The sequence below is a fragment of the Pan troglodytes genome, chromosome 1 (genome assembly GCF_028858775.2).
Source record: "Pan troglodytes isolate AG18354 chromosome 1, NHGRI_mPanTro3-v2.0_pri, whole genome shotgun sequence".
Taxonomy (NCBI): domain Eukaryota; kingdom Metazoa; phylum Chordata; class Mammalia; order Primates; family Hominidae; genus Pan; species Pan troglodytes.
In genome coordinates this window covers 39,390,232-39,410,029 of record NC_072398.2, presented here as the reverse complement: position 1 = coordinate 39,410,029, position 19,798 = coordinate 39,390,232, and the positions used below count along the sequence as shown (strand labels likewise).

The 19,798-nt window shown below is 39.5% G+C and overlaps 1 protein-coding gene across 1 annotated transcript in view; it reads left to right on the top strand.

The window, feature by feature from the left end:
* Positions 1-2,357: 2,357 nt before the first annotated feature.
* The window catches only part of HSD11B1 (hydroxysteroid 11-beta dehydrogenase 1), a 30,093-nt gene continuing 12,652 nt past the window's right edge, over positions 2,358-19,798 (top strand). Inside the window, exons 1-4 of the mRNA XM_514165.5 lie at positions 2,358-2,543; positions 3,318-3,448; positions 4,216-4,327; positions 4,451-4,636. Of these exons, the coding sequence (XP_514165.2) occupies positions 2,456-2,543; positions 3,318-3,448; positions 4,216-4,327; positions 4,451-4,636 (517 nt within the window). The 5' untranslated portion in view covers positions 2,358-2,455. The remainder of the gene's footprint in view (positions 2,544-3,317; positions 3,449-4,215; positions 4,328-4,450; positions 4,637-19,798) is intronic.

The window sequence follows — 19,798 nt, the reverse complement described above, 5'->3', positions numbered from 1 at the left end:
ATAATATGGTCAAAGTGTGGTCCCCATGGGTCTCTGAGACCCTCATGAAGGGTTGAAAGGTCAAAACTATTTTCATAATTATACTAAGACATTACCTGACTTTTCCAGAGGCTACAGGATGTATGCTAATGCCACTTCCCTGAATGCTAATGGAATGTATGCTTATGTATTCTTAAGCTTTAGAAAAAAATCCTCAGTCTTAATTTCTAATGCATAAATTGCGATAGCAATATCAATAGGTAAAACCTACACAGGCAAAAGTTCTTTGAGGTCCTTGGAAATTATTAAGAGTATACAAGAGTCCTGAGACCAAAAATTTGAGAACTGGTAAGATTTAATGCATCAACTACCATTACACAGTGTCCTTGTTTCTCATCAATGCATTTTATATAGCAATTATTTTATCTAATCCCATGAAAATCACTTTATTGGATGCTTTTGCCATATCCTTATTTTCTAGCATCGTAGCTATTAGGTCATCTAATTATTAATCTGTTTGTGTCTTTGGGTTTAAATGTGTCTTTTGAGGCCACACAATGTTGGACTTCATTTTTTAATGGAGCCAACAATCAGCAATTGTTAATGCATTTGCTTTGTGTTCTATTACTCTGCAGTTTATCTTACTCATTGTTATTTTTGCTTTCTTTAAATTTATGTTTTCTTAATGGACTTTAAAATTCTTTATTTATTTTTTATGTCAGACAATAAACATCCCTAGTCTGCCCATCTTTCTATCATTTCAGCATCATCATATTTCCAAATAACTTTTCATTGTTTCCTATAATTTTACTATTAATAGTATAGGATTAAGAAAATAAACCTTATCTGGGTTCTGGCTGGCACTTCCTTCCCTCTAGGGATGAAAATGGAGTGTAGTCTGTAATATATCCTGGTATCATAAATATATTTATAAAATTATACAAATGTAGCTTGCAGTTCTAAAGGCATGTAATCTAATTTTTACTTGAATTTTATCTTTTTTCTCTTTTTGTCCTTCATAGACCTCGAGCTCTGTCTAGCCCTCAACTGTTCTCAAATCTCCATTGTTTTCTACAAGTGACCCTCACAGCTGTGGGCCTTTGTTGACAAATTGTTTCATCTCCTCTGGGTCTTAAATTATTTTCTCTTACTCTAAAGTGAAAATTTGATGAATGTTTCCAGATACTGCACTTGGAATCATAACTTAATTCCCCTTAACCTTGTGTAAATTCTGTCCCCCCACTACTCCCAACTCCTATCCCTCCTCCAAAGCACTGATACTTATTATCACATTTAAATTTTTTCCCTGCTCTACTGATAACTTACAGAATGCAGGACTGCATTGTGATGGGGTAATTTCCATGAGTTGATTGGTTGGTTTTGAGTTGAAAAACTTAACAATGATACATCTTAAATTCTTTCTTTGAGGATTATTCCTTAATGAATTCGTGCTACGGACATACTGAGGTGGTTATTTTTATATTTCCCTGAAAATAAATTCTAAATTGCTAAGGGTTTCTCACCACCCTCGTCCTTTTACTGTTACTAGATCTATTTTTAGCTGGTGTGGGTGTCCCCAGCTAGTTTCACTTGCCTAATGCTAGTTCTTTTTTCTTCTACATCAGGTCGCCTCTTCCTAGCGTCTTCTCCATGTTTCTTGTTGCTCTACAGCATTTACAAGACCCAGTTTAATAGTTTAGTGCCTTTTTTGTCACTCATTATTTCTTCTTTGTTCTCTGTTAAAGTAATAAGTGTACGATCCATTGCACTTGCCTTAGAGTCTTGAACCAGTCTTGGATTTCCCGCCATCTGGGTTCTGGCTGGCTTGCAATTTCTCCTTTGATGTTGTAATACTTTTTCATTGAACTTGAGTGTGGGGCTTATAGAGCTTCTTTGCTTTCATTATTTTTTCCCAAAATGTGCACATTTTTTTTCTTGAGCTTATTTTGCTGTTTTGTGCTGTTATTTTTAATTGCTTCCCACTGGGTGGGGGGTAGGGGGACTGAGAGTGAGATTTGGCTTGAGTTTGGCTCTCTTTGCTATTACTCACATTTCCCCCCAGAAGCCCTACATGCACTCCTCTCTCTCTGTCTTTGACAAATTACTTTTGAAAGATCATTGATCCCTGGCGTAAATGGTGTTAAGAGTAAGATGGACTCGGGTAGGGATGCTCAGGAATCCAGTCCTGTACAGTCATGAGCTTGGCCATCTGGAAGTCTCCTCTTGCTCAATGAAATGGAGTAAACATTGTCCATTATGAAATCCACCACACAGGCTGCCAGGGACGAATGGGATCCCACCCAAAGCCAATCGCTGCTCTGACAGGGAAATTGGCTAGCACTGCCTGAGACTACTCCAGCCTCCCCCGTCCCTGATGTCACAATTCAGAGGCTGCTGCCTGCTTAGGAGGTTGTAGAAAGCTCTGTAGGTTCTCTCTGTGTGTCCTACAGGAGTCTTCAGGCCAGCTCCCTGTCGGATGGCTTTTATGAAAAAATATCTCCTCCCCATTCTGGGGCTCTTCATGGCCTACTACTACTATTCTGCAAACGAGGAATTCAGACCAGGTAAGTACCCATGCGTCTCATTTTGGAGGAATAGGTTTAAAAAACACAGGGGTGCTTGAGTGTTCCTGAGGACCAAGATGTGTTCTTGATCCTCAAAGTTGGTGAAAATGAGGGAACCCTGAGGTAAGATGGTATTTTTGTGTCCTCCAGCTACAGGCTGTGGACAGGGGGGACTGTGTAGGAAGGGTAATCGTGTAGCCAAAATCTAGCCAAATAGGCCATGCTTTATTTGGCACCCTTAATGGAAAGCAGTTTCAAATCTTCTACAAAAATGAGAGTAATACCCAAATTCACAACTCAGCAGCTAATTGGGCTCTATGAAGAGACTGATAAGTGGGAGGCAAAAAAAAAAAAAACTGGAGATGATGACTACATAGAAGTGAGGGAAAATCCCTGGAATTTCTATGAACACATGTGTTTTGATTCCTTGTTAAATGTACTTTCAATTGAGCAAAATTGAAAGAGTCCAGAAATGTCTGGAACTCCAGCATTTTAGCTGAACCATGACTTTTCTGGCTTCATCCTATGATCTCTTTCCATGGAGGTTTTTAGAAATGACAGTAGGGAGGCTGTCAGCCCAAACCTCCGACTTCAGAGCATGTTTATGAAAGACCTGGCCTGTTCCCACAGTGATTTACGGAGTTTGTGACAAACTGATCTGGGCTCATAACCTTTAAGTTACAAATTGCGATAAGCGTGCCTATATCCAGAGAGGGAGAAGGAATTTTGCTGCCAACTTGGGTATGGTCCTCACTTCCTTTTGGGGTTCCCCAGAGATGCTCCAAGGAAAGAAAGTGATTGTCACAGGGGCCAGCAAAGGGATCGGAAGAGAGATGGCTTATCATCTGGCGAAGATGGGAGCCCATGTGGTGGTGACAGCGAGGTCAAAAGAAACTCTACAGAAGGTGAGGGTTCTATGCCCGCAGATACGTGTACCGTCACATGCTCAGATGTGTTCTTATATATGCTCACATATACACAGAAGCTAGCATATCACAGATCTATATACAGAGGCACATGTACACACACAGACACTTAATTTTGCACTCTCATATATAGATTCAAACACCAAAAAACCCACAGGAATATAAAAGTATGCATTTAAGCATTCATTCATGTGTGTGTGTGTAATATATTCTGCAACAGAGTCCTTGAGTTATATATGCTCACAGACATGCCTAGTCACACACATTTACACATGGAACTACAGATACATACGGATGTTTTCAAAAACTGAAATCCCAGTACCTGCTCATGAATACATATCCTCATACCCATGCAGACTCCCAGACACATTCCATCTCATGGACTCACAAACCCAAGGATGTACAAACATTCACAAACCTAGAGCTACCCACATAGTAACCAGCATCTACACTCATAATGCCTTCAGAAATGCCTATTCACAGAAGCCATGAGCATAAATCATGAACTTAAACCCCAGCACTGGGATGATTTATCCATTTGAACCCCACCATGTTCCAGAAAATATTTCAGACAGAGGACGATGATCATGAGGGTTATATTAGGCAACACACACACAAACATACTTACCATTTCTTACCTAAACAGGGCTGTGAGCAATCTCTCATTTAAGCCCCCCATTACTTCAGAGACTACCCCCCAAAAATCTGCAGCTAAGACTGATGCCATTTCTGCTGTATCACTGCAGGTGGTATCCCACTGCCTGGAGCTTGGAGCAGCCTCAGCACACTACATTGCTGGCACCATGGAAGACATGACCTTCGCAGAGCAATTTGTTGCCCAAGCAGGAAAGCTCATGGGTGAGGCTGTTTCTCTTACCTCCTCCTCTGAACTTTGCCCTTGGGGTCACCAAAGAGCTTTTGGGAGGAGAATGGGAAAGGTATCAACCCCAGATGATTTCTTAATATAGCCATCTCTTGCAGGAGGACTAGACATGCTCATTCTCAACCACATCACCAACACTTCTTTGAATCTTTTTCATGATGATATTCACCATGTGCGCAAAAGCATGGAAGTCAACTTCCTCAGTTACGTGGTCCTGACTGTAGCTGCCTTGCCCATGCTGAAGCAGAGCAATGGAAGCATTGTTGTCGTCTCCTCTCTGGCTGGTAAGTGGGACAGGGACATATGTGGAAGGTAGAAGAAAAAAAAAATGCCAGGGATGATGCTAGGCTCTGAAGTAGACATAAATTTTTATCAGTTTCCATGCAGAGAAGTAATGAGGGATTGGTCAAGGTAGGTGGGCTACAAAATTCTTTTAAGTAACAGAGAAAAAGCAGTAGCTCTGAGTGCTCATTGGAAGACTGAATTGTTTTCTACAAAGTAAGGTCAAAGGGACTTGAGGGGCTGCTGGAGGTACAGCCTGTCCTGGTCCTAAGGGAGAGACCTAGTTACAATATTAACTTGAAGTTGAAATGTTCATAGTAATATTAAACAAAAGCTGATTAACAGCTTACTCATATGCATGAATGGGCAGATGTACTGATAAGAGACTTGTAGGGGGGTGATTTGTGGACTCAATGAGAGGCACGCATCCTGAGTAAAGGAGACACTGTTACAAACTAGTGACACCATAAAAAATGAAGGATTGGTCAAGGTAGATGGGCTACAAAATTCTTTTAAGTAGCAGAGAAAAAGCAGTAGTTCAGAGTGCCTATTGGAAGCCTGAATTGTTTTCTACAAAGGAAGGTCGAAGGGACTTGAGAGGCTGCTGGAGGTACAGCCTGTCCTGGTCCTAAGTGAGAGACCTAGTCACAATGGATAAAAAGGACTTTGCTTCCTCCATGACCAAAAGGTTGGTGAAGTTATGTAAATGTGAAGGTACAACTGAGAAGTGAACTGTTTTAAAAACACACAGTTGTCTGATAAGTGGGCTAAGCTAAAGCTAAATAAAATGAACAACAAGAAAAAAAAAAGATGAACAGACCTGCCTATAGTGGGTGTATTCTCCAAAATTTGAACATGTTAACATGAAAAGATCAATTTAAACAACCAGCTGGGTAGGGAGGAAATGTGTCCAGAGAAATGGTCATGAAAAGATATCTGTGGGATCAAGAGAGGTCCCTGGTGTTCTGGATGGTGGTAGCATCAGAAGCCATCACCAGTAAAAAACCAGTGAGTTCCCAGCTTGGGACATTTCTAGGCCCATTTTTATCATAGATCCAGGAGACAAGTTCCACACATCTTTGTTGATTAGTCAGTTAGAAGGATGTGGCTGGAAAGTGCAAACACCAGGATCAAAATCCACCATCTAAATGTTGTTCCTGGCAAAATAAAAACAAATAACCTAGAGGACTCTGTAAACTGTTAAGCACTTCACAAACATTCTTATTGAAACTAATAGCACCATCTGTATCGTAAAGAGTTCTCCTTTCTGGCCCAGGGACGGCCTGCATAGTGATTGGATAAAGGGGCAGTGTGTCTGTGCTACCCGCCAAACAGAGTGATTGATATGCATCCCGGTGCTTCCCAGACAACACACACTCCCCACCCCTCCCCAGACACAGACTCTCTCTGGGCTGGAAGAAAGGGAGAGCTTCCAGATGCATACTGAGTGGGAGGGTGCTGGGCACATCCCCAATCCATCCCAGGGCATTGGACAAAATCCTCACATCAGTCATGATGTAGGTGGCTTTAATGATTTCAGTTGATTAAATAATACATTCACTCTAGGCAAAGGATGTATTTCACCTTTGACGAATGTAACTTTCTAGAATGTACCCATGATCTAAATGTGCTCAGAAGGACTAAGAATTACTGTTGAGCCCAACGACGTGATGAAATTCTGATAATCTCTGTTTCCCCATATCTCCTACACTTATTGAATGACACTTGGTAATTTCCATGAACTCTGGGAGGTAGGAAATCTAGCTGGATGAGTATCTTTGGTGTTTATTGCTTGTGTAGCCAAAAGATTCCAGCTTTTTTGCCTTGAAACCTGTCTATGAACTTGCAAAGTACAGACACATTGCTGTCTTGCCGCAACTGAAGAATATTCTCTGCTTTATGATGTATTCTTTTAATCAGTCAGTAAACATGTTCATTAATCCTTCCTCTTTAAAATCTAAACTCTATAAATATGGGATGCTAAACATCAAGTTGATCTTAAGGTCAGCCAAACAGTACTGGGATGGAGTTTTAATCATTTCTTCTAGGGAATACATTAAGTTGTTTATTGAGTTTCAGTGATAAAGAATTGTTTTTTCTCCACAATGCATTTCTGGGTATTGCATTACATGGGAATACTATACTTCTAATATGTTCCTTAAAGGCTTGGTTACCTCTGTAGCATTAACAGAGACAATACTGCTGCTCCTGGGAACCTCCTTGTAGTCCACATCTATCCACTATTCACCACCTTTTCTTGGCACCTATTGATCAAGTTTCTTGTATGTGTAACATCCCGTTACATTGATTAGCCTCCTCTCCTTCCACCACTTGCTAGTTAGGATGTAAGTTCAGCTACTGTAACGAAGACCCGAATTTACAATGGCTTAAGCAAATCTAAATTTATTTATCTCACACAAAACACACTGGATAGGCAGTCCAGGGCTGATATGGTAGTTCTGTCCTATGAGGCTGTCCAGGAGGCCTTCTATCTCAGAACCACCATTCCTAGAGTGCTTGTTTATATCTGCATGTCCAAGATGGCTCATTGGCATGTCTGAATTCTAACTCAAGAAAATGAAAAAAGAAGGATACCACCTGGAAGGTGTACACTTTTCTTCTGCCACAGCTGGCTGCAATTGTTATCTTTATTCAAAGGGAACATGTGTCCAACTAAAAATCAGAAGTTCTATTTCTGTAAAAGACACTGACATTGATAAACAACTAGCAATCTCTCCCACATCACCCATGCTAAAAAACACATAAGACTAGAAAAAAGTATACCCTCCAGGCCATCCCACATGTGAACCACACACACACACACACACACACACACACACACACACACACAAGACTCATTCCCTCTCACATTCAAGGTCCATCACAAAAAACAAAGTCCTTCCATCTGGCAGTGCGTGCAGGGGACAGTGGGGTAGGAGAAAGAATGGAAAGAGAATACCTAAATAGCATTTGTGAAACAAACCAAAGTAGAAATATTAATACTTGAATTTGACTAAAAAAAATCACTGGAGTGGGCAGAGAACATTTGAAAACATCTGGAAAAAAGTTTATCTGACATTAGTCAAAATAGGTCATCTTAGGTTCAATATTAGAAAAGTAAAGTTGGTTTCATTTTCGGGCTCCTGGGCTTGGTGAATCCCATCACTGTGGCGTGTGTCATCAGTTGCACACTTGGCAGCTAGAACTGAGCATCTAAGGCCATTTCTCCACCTGCTTTATGCCCCTGAGAGGAATCACGGACAAACCCTGTCTTCCTCTGCTCCTTTCTCCTCTCAAAATCTACTTAGCCCCCTACCTCCTATGAAGTCTTTTTCAGAACTCACCAGAGCCATTTCAATGTTTCTTCTTTGTCTTTATCTACTACATTTTGGTAAGTTAACTTTAGAAATCCAACTTCCTCATCATTTCTCTTTTTTGGGTTTATTGGTAATCCAAATACTACTAATACTACTCATAACTACTAATAACACAAATGTTAAACATACTCGGCAAGCATACGTGTAGGGATAGTAATCCTTCTGGATCAAGGAAAATGCAAGGTATATTTTGAAGTGAAACTGGACATCATAAAAGACTCAGTTGCTTTAAATATTCAAAATGAAAATAGATCAGAAGGAATAAAAGAACCTTGTCAATAACCTTTGAATCAGACTTCTCTTGAGAAGCTCCATAAGTGTCTCCAGTTAACTATTCACTTTTCTCCAAGTAAATCTTCTTAAAAAATCAACTTTCCCTATATATAGATAGTCTTATTCAAATGTATTCCTTTCCTGTTTTACTCATTCGCAGCATTGTTTCATACTGTTTTTTAATGTACGTGTGCAGTCTTTCAGGCACTTTGAGTTGAGTTGACTAGCCGGGGGCAAACATTCATAAGACAGTGCTTTGTGGGAAAACTCAAACCAACAGATGAAGTCACTTGCTGGATCTTAACCTATTTGTCAGTGGAGGTCTGCCTGTGTGGTCTAAATCTATTTCAAAAATTCAACATTATGAAGTGGGGGGAGAAAAACAGGTTTTTCAACTACACATATCAACTAACAGGACTTGGAAGACCTATAATGATGTTTTGCATAGACAAGGATATACAGATGTTAATGTCATCCCCGCCTTCAGTTCTGGCATACCCACTCCTTCCTGAAAGGTGGGCCAATGTTTCAATGTATAGCTGTGCCTCAGGTTATTGGGGGTGGGGGGATCCCAAACTCCAGATTATGAACAGGCCTCAGAACCAGAGTGGAAAGGGGCAATTTATCCCTTGCCACAGTTGTTCTCATTTTTCTAAGAAAAGATGCCTCTTTACCCTTAATCCAATTACCTCAGAAATAATCTTCAGGAACCAGGATTTCTGAGGTGAGTGGAAGTGTTTATCCATGTGAACGTAAGCATTTACATGAGGGATGGGGAGTGGCGACAGCTGCACAGGGTTGAGCTGTGTGTTGGGGGGATGGGTAGAAGTATGCAGAAGTGAGGTATGTGTTTATGTAGACATGTCATCCATAGGGCCTATAAGAATGCCAAGAAGGAGATCAGAGTAAAATCAGCAACCTGGGCATAAAAATTCCAGAAAATTTATTCTATAAAATATAATCATTGTTGTCTAAATTTAAGAGATCGTGTTTGGGCAACACTGTGAGGATTGAGACAGAATCTGCTAGATTTATCTAGGAATTCAGTTCTGCATCAGCCCCAAAAAGAAAGGAGTGGGGGAGATTTGAAAGGGAGGAAGACTCTTTGATGAAGACAGTGACAATTTAGTGCAGGTTGAGAATAATATAATGCTACCCGTAATCATTGTTGCTTCATGTTCTTTTCTGGAAAGGCTAGGCTGAACTTAGGTAGTCGAGGTTACTTATCCCTGCTAGACCACAGGTTTCATTCAAGTGCACTTGTGGATGGAAATAGCAAGGTTCTACCATCATTTGTATCTTTACGTTTCCTTACCAAGGAGTTTGAGAAGGCTTACAACAAATACATTCTATTTGGAAAAACACAAATAGAAAACTAGGTCTTAAGAAAAGGAGAATATAAATGTGCCCAAATTAGACTCAGTATAGATCCTGTGCTTAAGCTTCAATATTGGCACTTGAATTTCTTAACAATAAGAAAAAGAAAAGAAAAAGGACAAGATCAGTATACAGCCAGCACTCTGCATGCCTGGGTTCTACATCTGTGGATTCAACCAAATGTGGATCAAAAAAAAATGGGGGGAAATAAATTAACAGAGTTCTAATAAGCAAAACTTGAATTTGCTACATGCTGGGTACTATGTTGAATTCACAGAAATGATATAACGCATAGGCACCAAATTAGGTATTATAAGTAATCTAAAGATGATTTAAAGTACACAGGAGGATGTGCATAGGTAATACACAAATACTACATCATTTTATATATGAGGGACTTGAGTATCTATGGATTTGGGTATCCACAGAAGATCCTGGAACCAATCCCCCTTTGAATACTGAGAGATGACTATACTCAGAGTAGGAAAAATGCATGATTCTTATATTCATTTAATTGTTTATTTTTGTGTATTTTTTAAAGTCTAGGTCTTTATTTGTCATTTTGTCTAAGGTAATTTGGAAATATGTACCAGAAGCCTTAAGAATGTTTCCTTTGGCCAGGCGCAGTGGTTTACGCCTGTAATCCCAGCACTTTGGGAGGCCAAGGCAGACGGATCACGAGGTCAGGCATTTGAGACCAGCCTGGCCAAGATGGCAAAACCCCGTCTCTATCAAAAATACAAAAATTAGCCGGGCGAGGTGGTGGGTGCCTGTAGTCCCAGCTACTTGGGAGGCTGAGGCAGGAGAATCGCTTGAACCTGGGAGGTGGAGGTTGCAGTGAGCCGAGATCGCACCACTGCACTCCAGACTGGGGCAATATAGTGAAACTCCATCTCAAAAAAAAAGAATGTTTCCTTTATTTCACCCAGTCTAAGTGCAAGAATATATCAAGGAAATAGCTATTAAATTAGTCACAGATTTAGATACAAAAACATTTGTTGTAGGATTTTTTAAATTGCAAAACATTGGAAGTAACCTAAATGTCTGGCAGTAGGAAAATAACTAGTTGTACTATATATATATATTTATATCTGTATCTGTATCCATAGCTGTATCTATATCTCTGGAAGGACATTTTCCAAAATATTAGCATGATTATATCTAAATTACAGAACAATGAATGATTTTTGTTTTTAGCTTCATATTTTTCTTCATTTTCCAAATTTTCATTGTGTGTGTATGCATGCATGTGTAACTTTTATAATCATAGAAACATTTCAATAAGTTGTTGGGTGTGTTGTTTTTTCCATTGCTTTGTGCCTCTTTTCATAACCTTTTATGAGAAATTCATTTCAGAAATTATTTGCTTCTTGCTGTGCTTCCTTCTTTTAAATATAATCATATACACACACCCTCAATTTCTTCAATGGATTGGTTCCAGGACCTCCCACAGATACCAAAATCCATGGATGCTCAAGTCCCTTGTATGAAATGGCATAGTATCTGCATATAACTTAGGCACATCCTCCTGGATACTTTAAATCCTCTCTAGATGACTTATAATACCTAATACAATGTAAATGCTATGTAAATAGCTGTTATATTGTATTATTTAAGGAATAATGACAAGATTTTAAAAGTGTGTACGTGTTCGATACAGACACAAAATTATTTCCTGAATATTTTTAACCCATGGTTGCTTAAATCCAAAGATGCAAAATCCATGGATACAGAGGGCTGCCTATATTGATTTCCATAAGTAGAAATTTGCTTAAGTACTTCAAGAGGAATGGTCAGGGAGAGAGAGCATAACTTCATGTCTGAGAAGTTTATTCTATAAACAAACTTGAACAAGTGCTTCCCAAATATAGTCATTCATTCATTCATTCAAAAAATATGCATGAAGGTCAACTCTGAGTCAGGCACTATGCCAGATGCCAAGGCTATGGCAGGGAGCAAGAAGGCCAAGGCAAGATACCTGTTGTGTACCCACATTCTAGTGTAAGCCAAGTTGTTACTGTATTGTTTATAGTTGTAAAAACAAACAAACAAACAAAAACTAGAAACAACCTAAGTAGCAACAAACATAAAACAAACACTCTAAGGGATAAAAATTATGTTACAGATCTATTGGAAGGGTTTTTATTTCTTGGTATACAAAATAGTAGTATGTTTTACAACTGCTTGCCTCTGAAAGCTGTTGAAATACAGCATTTTACCCACAGTGATTAGGCTGTGCTCTCCTTAAAGGCAGGCACATTGTTCATTCATCTCTGATTCCCTGGAGCTAACAAATTTTGCAAATAATCAACACATTCTTCTTGAATGAACAAATGATAAAATGGCTTGCTAGTACCTGGATTTCTGGCTTCATGTCTTTCCTTAAACTGTGTTGGAGACTCACAGTCATATTTTCCCTCCATATTTCCTTTCTGTTTCTAGGCCTTCGTGTCAGGGCTTCTTAATAAGGATACTATTGGCCTTTGGTGAGGGACAATTCTTCATTGTGTGGGACTGTCTGATGCATTGTCGAGCATTTTTTAGCATCCTTGGCTCTGAATAATTCAATCTAAAAGCCACTCATAGAGGCCAAGCAAGATAGGCATCTTCACGGGGGAGGAAGGTGGCAGCACAGATTGAAAAACTTGAGCAGGATGGGACAGGTTTGTGTCACAGAGCGGGTTTGGGACATCAGAGACTGAGTGAGATGAGGATGGCATCCTCACATGGGGCAGCAGTGGTGGCCTAGTGTGAAGTTTCAGAGCCTAAGTGGGCCAAGGAGGCTCTTCATGTGGCACCTGGCACAGGGCATCAGAACTAAAGGGAGTGATGAGGGCATCTGCAAGAGGGCCTGCCATGGGCAGCCCGACATAGGGTAAAGAAGGCATTCACCAGGCATTCATGTAGCCTGGCACTGGGGTGTCAGAACCTAGGTGGGATGAAGAGGCCAAATGAAGAATGATCACATACAGGAGCATTAATCACATAAGTAATACATATTGCAGATCTTGGAAGCCCCAGGTTCTCACTATCAATGTTACAAATATGAAAAGGAAGAAAATGAGAATGAATCCTCTAGTGTTGGATTGCAATTGGAAGTGTGGGTATGAATTAATAGTTGTTTAATATACAAGGACAGATATATAAATATAGATGTGTGTCTACATATACATGCATGTATTCACTCACTCTGTCCACTGACAGGACCTGGGAGCACACTTGGTGCCCAGATCTTGTTTTCTAAATATCATTCTCCACTAAAAAAAAAAAACAACAACAACAAACCACCAAGGCTTCTTAGAGAAATGACTGATTCCAGGGCAGTGGCAAGAAAGGTATAAGATAAGCCTGAAAATCTTGTTCTGCCAGTAAGTACAGAACTGCTCAAAGGATAATAGGCACACATTACTAGGACACAGAGGCCAACTTTAAAGGGATCCCACTAGCCAAACCTAGAACCACTGGGGCATCAAAACAAATAATAGTAACAGATTATCACCCATTGCAACAATAGGAAATAAGTCCATGAAGTCATAAATAAATGCATGAATAAATAAATCAAGAGAGGAGAAGGATTTTTCATGAAGTGGAAAGCCAACTGATATGAAGTGATGAACTTAGAAAATCACCATTTGGTAACCATAATTGTAATAATTCAGCCAGGAAGCAACAAAGGATGCTAAAAGTAGTGGGTAAAAGTTAAACAAGGAAGACGGTATTTACGTAGTCTCAAAGTACTACCCTGTGCAACAACAACCAAAAACACCACAAATGACCTGATTCAAAAATGGGCAAAGGATATATGACAGACCCACAGCTAACATCATACTGAATGGGGAAAAACTGGAAACCTTTCCTCTAATAATTGGAACTAAACAAGGATGCCCACTTTCACCACTCTTATTCAACACAGTACGAGAAGTCCTAGCCAGGGCAATCAGGCAAGAGAAAGAAATAAAAGACATCCAAACTAGAAAACAGGAAGTCAAATTTTCACTCATTCACATGACATGATTTTATAATCAGAAAAGCCTAAACGCTCCACAAAAAAACTCTTATAACTGATAAACAAGTTCAGTAAAGTTGCAGTATACAAAATCAACATACAAAAATCAACAGTGTCCCCATATGCTAACAGCGATCAATCTGAAAAAAAAAAAAAGCCATTTACAATAGCTACAGAAAAAAAAAAAACACCTAGGAATAAATTTAACCAAGGAGGTGAAAGACCTCTACAGGAAAAACTATAAAACACCCATTAAAGAAATGGAAAAGGACACAAACAAATGGAAATATATCCCATGCTCATGGATTAGAATAATTAATGTTGTTAACATGACCATAATACCAAGAGCAATCTATAGATTCAATGCAATTCCTATCAAAATACCAATGACATTTTTCACAGAAATAGAAAAAAAAAACCTAAAATTTGTAGGGACGAAATAGCCAAAGCAATCCTAAGCAAAAAGAACAAAACTGCAAGTAATACATTACCTGACTTGAAAATATATTAAAGGCTATAGTAACCAAAACAGCATGGTATTGGTAGGAAAATAGACAAAACAATGGACAAGAATAGAGAACCCAGAAATAAACCGATGTATTTACAGCCAAGTGATTTTCAACAAAGGCACCAAGAACATGCATTGGGGAAAGGACAGTCTCTTCAATAAATGGTGCTGGAAAAACTGAATATTCATATGCAGAAGAATGAAACTAGATCTCTATCTCTCACCATATACAAAAATTGATGCCCAACAGATTAAAGACTTAAATGTAAGACCTGAAACTATGAAACCAGAAGAAAATGTAGGGAGAACATTCCATGACATTGGTCTAGGCAAATATTTTATGACTAAGACCCCAAAAGCACAGGCAAAAACAAAAATAGACAAAGAGGACTATATTAAACTAAAAACCTTCAGCATAGAAAAGGAAACAATCAACAGAGTGAAAAGACCACCTGTTTAACGGGAGAAAATATTTGCAAAATATTCATCCGACAAGGACTAATATCCAGAATATACAAGGTACTCAAATAACTCAATAGGAAAAAAAACTATCTGATTTTAAAAATGGGCAAAAGACCTGAACAGACATCTCTCAAAAAAAGACATAGAACATATAAATGGTTAACAAGTATATGAAAAATGCTCAACATCACTAATCATTAAGAAAATGCAGATTAAAACTACTATGAGATATCATCTTATCAAATTGCTATTATCAGAAAGACAAAACATAGCAGATACTATTGTGGATGCAGAGAAAAGGAAACTCTTATATACTGTTAGTGGGAATGTAAATTATTACAGTCACTATAGAAAATAGTTTGGAGATTTCTCAAAAAACTGAAAATAGAACTATCATATGATCCAGCAATCCTATTATTGGGTATTTATCAAAGAGAAAGAAAATTGGCCAGGTGAAATGGATCATGCCTCTAATCCCAGCACTTTGGGAGGCCAAGGTGGACAGATCACTTGAGGTCAGGAGTTAAAGACCAGCCTGGCCAACATGGTGAAACCCCACCTCTACTAAAAATACAAAAATTAGCCAGGCTTGGTGGCCTATGCCTGTAATCCCAGCTACTTGGGATTATAGCTACTTGGGAGGCTGAGACAGGAGAATCACTTGAACCCAGGAGGCAGAGGTTGCAGTGAGCCAAGATCGCACCACTGCACTCCAGCCTGGGAGACAGGGTTAGACTCCATCTCAAAAAAAAAAAAAAAAAAAAGGAAATCAATATATCAAAGAGATATATGCAACTCCAGTCATTTGCAGTAATGTGGATGGAACTGAAAGTTATTATGCTAAATGAAATAAGTCAGACACAGAAAAACAAACACTGCATGTACTCACTCATATGAGGGAACTAAAAAGGTTTATCTCATGAAGGTAGAGAGTAGAATGATAGTTTACAGAGACTGGGAAGAATGTCAGCGTGTGGGCAGGAGGGTGAAGAGGGGTTGGCTACTGATTACAAATATGCAGTTAGAAGGAATAATTTCTAATGTTCGATAGTAGAGTGACTATAGTTAGTAACTATGTATTGTACATTTCAAAATAAGTGAGGATTTGAAATGTTCTCAACACAGAAATAATAAATGCTTGTGATGATGGATATCCTAAATACCCTTACTTGATCATTACATATTCTATGGATGTAACAGAATATCACATACTACCCTTAACTATATACAAATATTACGTATCAACTTAAATTTTTTAAAAAATTTAATAGGCAAAGGACTTGAATAAACATTTTACCAAAGAAGACAAACAAGTGGCCAGTGAGCACATGAAGAGATGCTAAACATCATTAATCATTAGGGAAATGCAAATTGAAACTACAATGAGATACCACCTCACAGCACTAGGATGGCTACTATCCCCCACACCCCCAAAAAACAGAAATAGCAAGTATTGGTGAGAATGTGGGGAAATTGGAATGCTGTGTACTGTTGACGGGAATGTAAAATGGTACAGTCACTATGAAAAACAGTATGGCAGTACCTCAGAAAATTTAAAATAGAATTATCATGTGATCCAGCCATTCTATTTCTGGGTATATACACAGAAGAATTGAAAGCAGGAGGCCGGGTGCAGTGGCTCATGCCTGTAATCCCAAGGTGGGCAGATTACCTGAGGTCAGGAGTTTGAGACCAGCCTGGCCAATATGGTGAAACCCTGTCTCTACTAAAAATACAAAAATTAGCTGGGCATGGTGGCAGGTGCCTGTAATCCCAGCTTCTCAGGAGGCTGAGACAGGAGAATCACTTGAACCCGGGAGGCGGAGGTTGCAGTGAGCCAAGATCGTGCCACTGCACTCCAGGCTGGGTGACACAGTGAGACTCCACCTCAAAAAAAAAAAAAAAAAAAAAGGAAAGAAAAGGAAAGAAAGCAGGGTCTCAAAGAGCTACTTGTATATCCATGTTCACAGGAACAGTATTTGTAATAGCAAAAACACTGTATGTTTCACTGTTAGCAACCCAAGTGTCTATCAGTAGATGAATGGATAAGCAAAATGTAGTACGTATATACAATGGAATATTATTCAATCTTTAAAAGGAAAGAAATTCTGACACATGCTACAACATGGCTGGACCTTGAGGACATCATGCAAAGGGAAATAAGCCAGCCACAGAAAGAGAATGAACCCTCTGGTATTGGTTTGCAATTGGAGGAAACTGTATGATTCCACTTACGTGAAGTTCTTAGAGTGGTGAAAGTTATACAAAGTTGAAAGTAGAAGGGTGGTTTCCAGGGGCTGGGAAAGGAGAGAATGTGGAGTTATTGTTTAATGGGTATAGTTAGTTTTGCTACATGAAAAGAGTTCTGGAGATGGATGGTGGTGATGGTTGCACAGTAATATGAATGTACTGAATGCCCCCGAACTGTCCGCTTAAAAATGGTTAAGATCGGCCCCGGCGTGTGATGTTCCTCTCCCAGTGTCCATGTATTCTCATTGTTCAACTCCCACTTATGAGTGAGAACATGCAGTGTTTGGTTTTCTGTCCTTGTGATGGTTTGCTGAGAATGATGGTTTCCAGCTTCATCCAAGTCCCTGCAAAGGACATGAACTCATCCTTTTTTATGGCTTCATAGTATTCCATGGTGTATATGTGCCACATTTGCTTAATCCACTCTATCATTGATGGACATTTGAATTGGTTCCAAGTCTTTCCTATTGTGAATAGTGCCACAATAAACATATGTGTGCATGTGTCTTTATAGCATGATTTATAATCCTTTGGGTATATCCCCAGTAATGGGATTGCTGGGTCAAATGGTATTTCTAGTTCTAGATTGGCTGGGGGAAGGACAGCATTAGGAGAAATATCTAATGTAAATGATGAGTTAATGGATGCAGCAAACCAACATGGCACATGTGTACCTATGTAACAAACCTGCATGTCATGCACATGTACCCCAGAACTTAAAGTATAATTTAAAAAATGGTTAAGATAGTTTTTTTTAGGTACCACCCAAAAAACAAACTTACTGATTATGACAGGGAAAAGAGTAATTTTACAGAAGAGAAACCTGATAGACGGCACCTGATTCAAATGATCATGGTTTATTAACATCACCAGTAATGGAATAAATTGAAAACATGTATCATTTGATGGGGTGCAACGTGAAGAACAAAAGTTACTTTTGTGAACCTGCCAAAATGCATAACCTGAATCAAATCATGAGGAAACACCGGATAAATCCAAACTGAGGGACATCCATCAATAGCGCGCTGGTAAATGTTTAACAACAAGCTATCCAGAAAGGAAGAATCAAAAGCCCTGATTTGTAGCCTTTGCATGTAATCAACACTCCCATGATGACCATATCCACATGACATTCTCTTGCTTGCAAAATTTATAAACATTTAACCATCAGCTCTCACAATCTAGTATGAGCCAGCTTCGGCATATCAGCTTGTACAAAATAACTGGCTGTACTCTCCAACAGTGCCAAGGTCATGAAAATAAAGGAAAGACTGCAGAATCATTGCAGAGCAAAGGCAACTGAAGAGTCATGACAATTAAATGCCAACACATGATCCTCAATTGGATCCTTTTGCTATAAAGGATATTATTGGCACACATGACAAAATTTGAATAGGGTCTGTGGATTAGATAACATGGATATGTCAGTATTACTGTACTGGGTTGAATAGTGGCCCCAAAAAAGATATATCTACATCCTACCTGCCTGAACCTGTGAATGCAACCTTATTTGGACAAAGGGTCCTTGGAGATGTAGTTAAGTTAAGGATCTTGTGATGAGATCATCCTGGATTAGCCAAGTGGGCTCTTAATCCACTGCCAAATGTCCTTATAGAGTCAGGGGAAGAGAAGACACAGACAGAGAGAAGAAAAAGCCATGTAAAGATGGAAAGTAGAGATTGTGATGTAGCCACAAGGAATGCCGGCAGCCACTAGAAGCTGGAAGAGGCAAGGAAGCACTCTCCCTCAGAGTCTTTGAGGGGAATGCGGCCCTGCCAACACATTGATTTCAGACTTCTTGACTCCAGCACTGTGAGAGAATAAATTTCTGTTGTCTTAAGCCACCCAGTTTGTGGTAATTTGTTATGACAGCCCTAGGAAACTAATAAATTCCCTCATTTTGATGACTGTATTGTGATTATGTAGGACAGTGTCCCTCTGTGTAAGAAATGAACACTAAGTATTTGGGGGAGATGGGACATGAGGTCAGCAATGACCTCAATTACAGCTATTACCCTCAAATGGCTCAGCAGAAAAAAAAATAGGTTGTGTGTACTATTCTTGCAACTTTTCTTTAAGTTTGAAATTATTTCAAAAGCAAAAAAAAAAAAAAAATCCCCATCCTGGGAGTCTAGTGACTTGGAGGACATATGAAAGTGAATTCTGTGGGGCTTTTTCTGGGTTCTTCAGAGATCCCCTGCAGGAGACACCACTGCTGCCGCCCATTCCCCCTGCAGTTCCCTTTGTGTGAGCAATGCCTTCTCTAGCTCATTATTTTCAGTTCAGCTTTCTTCTCAGTTCCTAGGCTTCAATCAGCCCAGCCCACTTGGCCCAGTCTACCCAACCATCCCTGGGCAGGTGACTCCTGGGCAGCCCCCATCCACAGGATCCACACTGGGCCTCTGGGAAGCCAATCCTTGGACTACATGGTTGATCCCACAATGCACTCAGCTTTGTTCTCAAGCAAGGGCACTTCCAGCCCTCCCTGTTGCCTTTAGACTTTAGATGTGAGTCAAATTCCAGTCCCTGAACTCCAGGGGACATATTAAAAGTTCTCCAAATAATGCTATTGAGGCCCCTCTCATATGGCTTAAGCGGAAAGGGATGAAACTGCCCTGAGCGTCGGTGGATATAGTCACAGGACATTGAGAACTATCTCTTATCCAAGGGTGATTTAGGCTAGGCACGGGTGATTAGGCAATGCAGGCAGAACTGGTTTGGGCCCACCCTTCAACTGTGGATGTTCTTCAAATCTATTCTTTTATTCTTGCCTTAGAAGATGTGCTGATACTCTGAGACTTTAGGAAGAACTCCATTTCATATCCTGTCAACAGGCCCCATACCTGCATAGAAATATTCTTGCCAAAGTCACCTTGTGAAATTTAGTAAAAGTTTTATCTTATTTATCTCT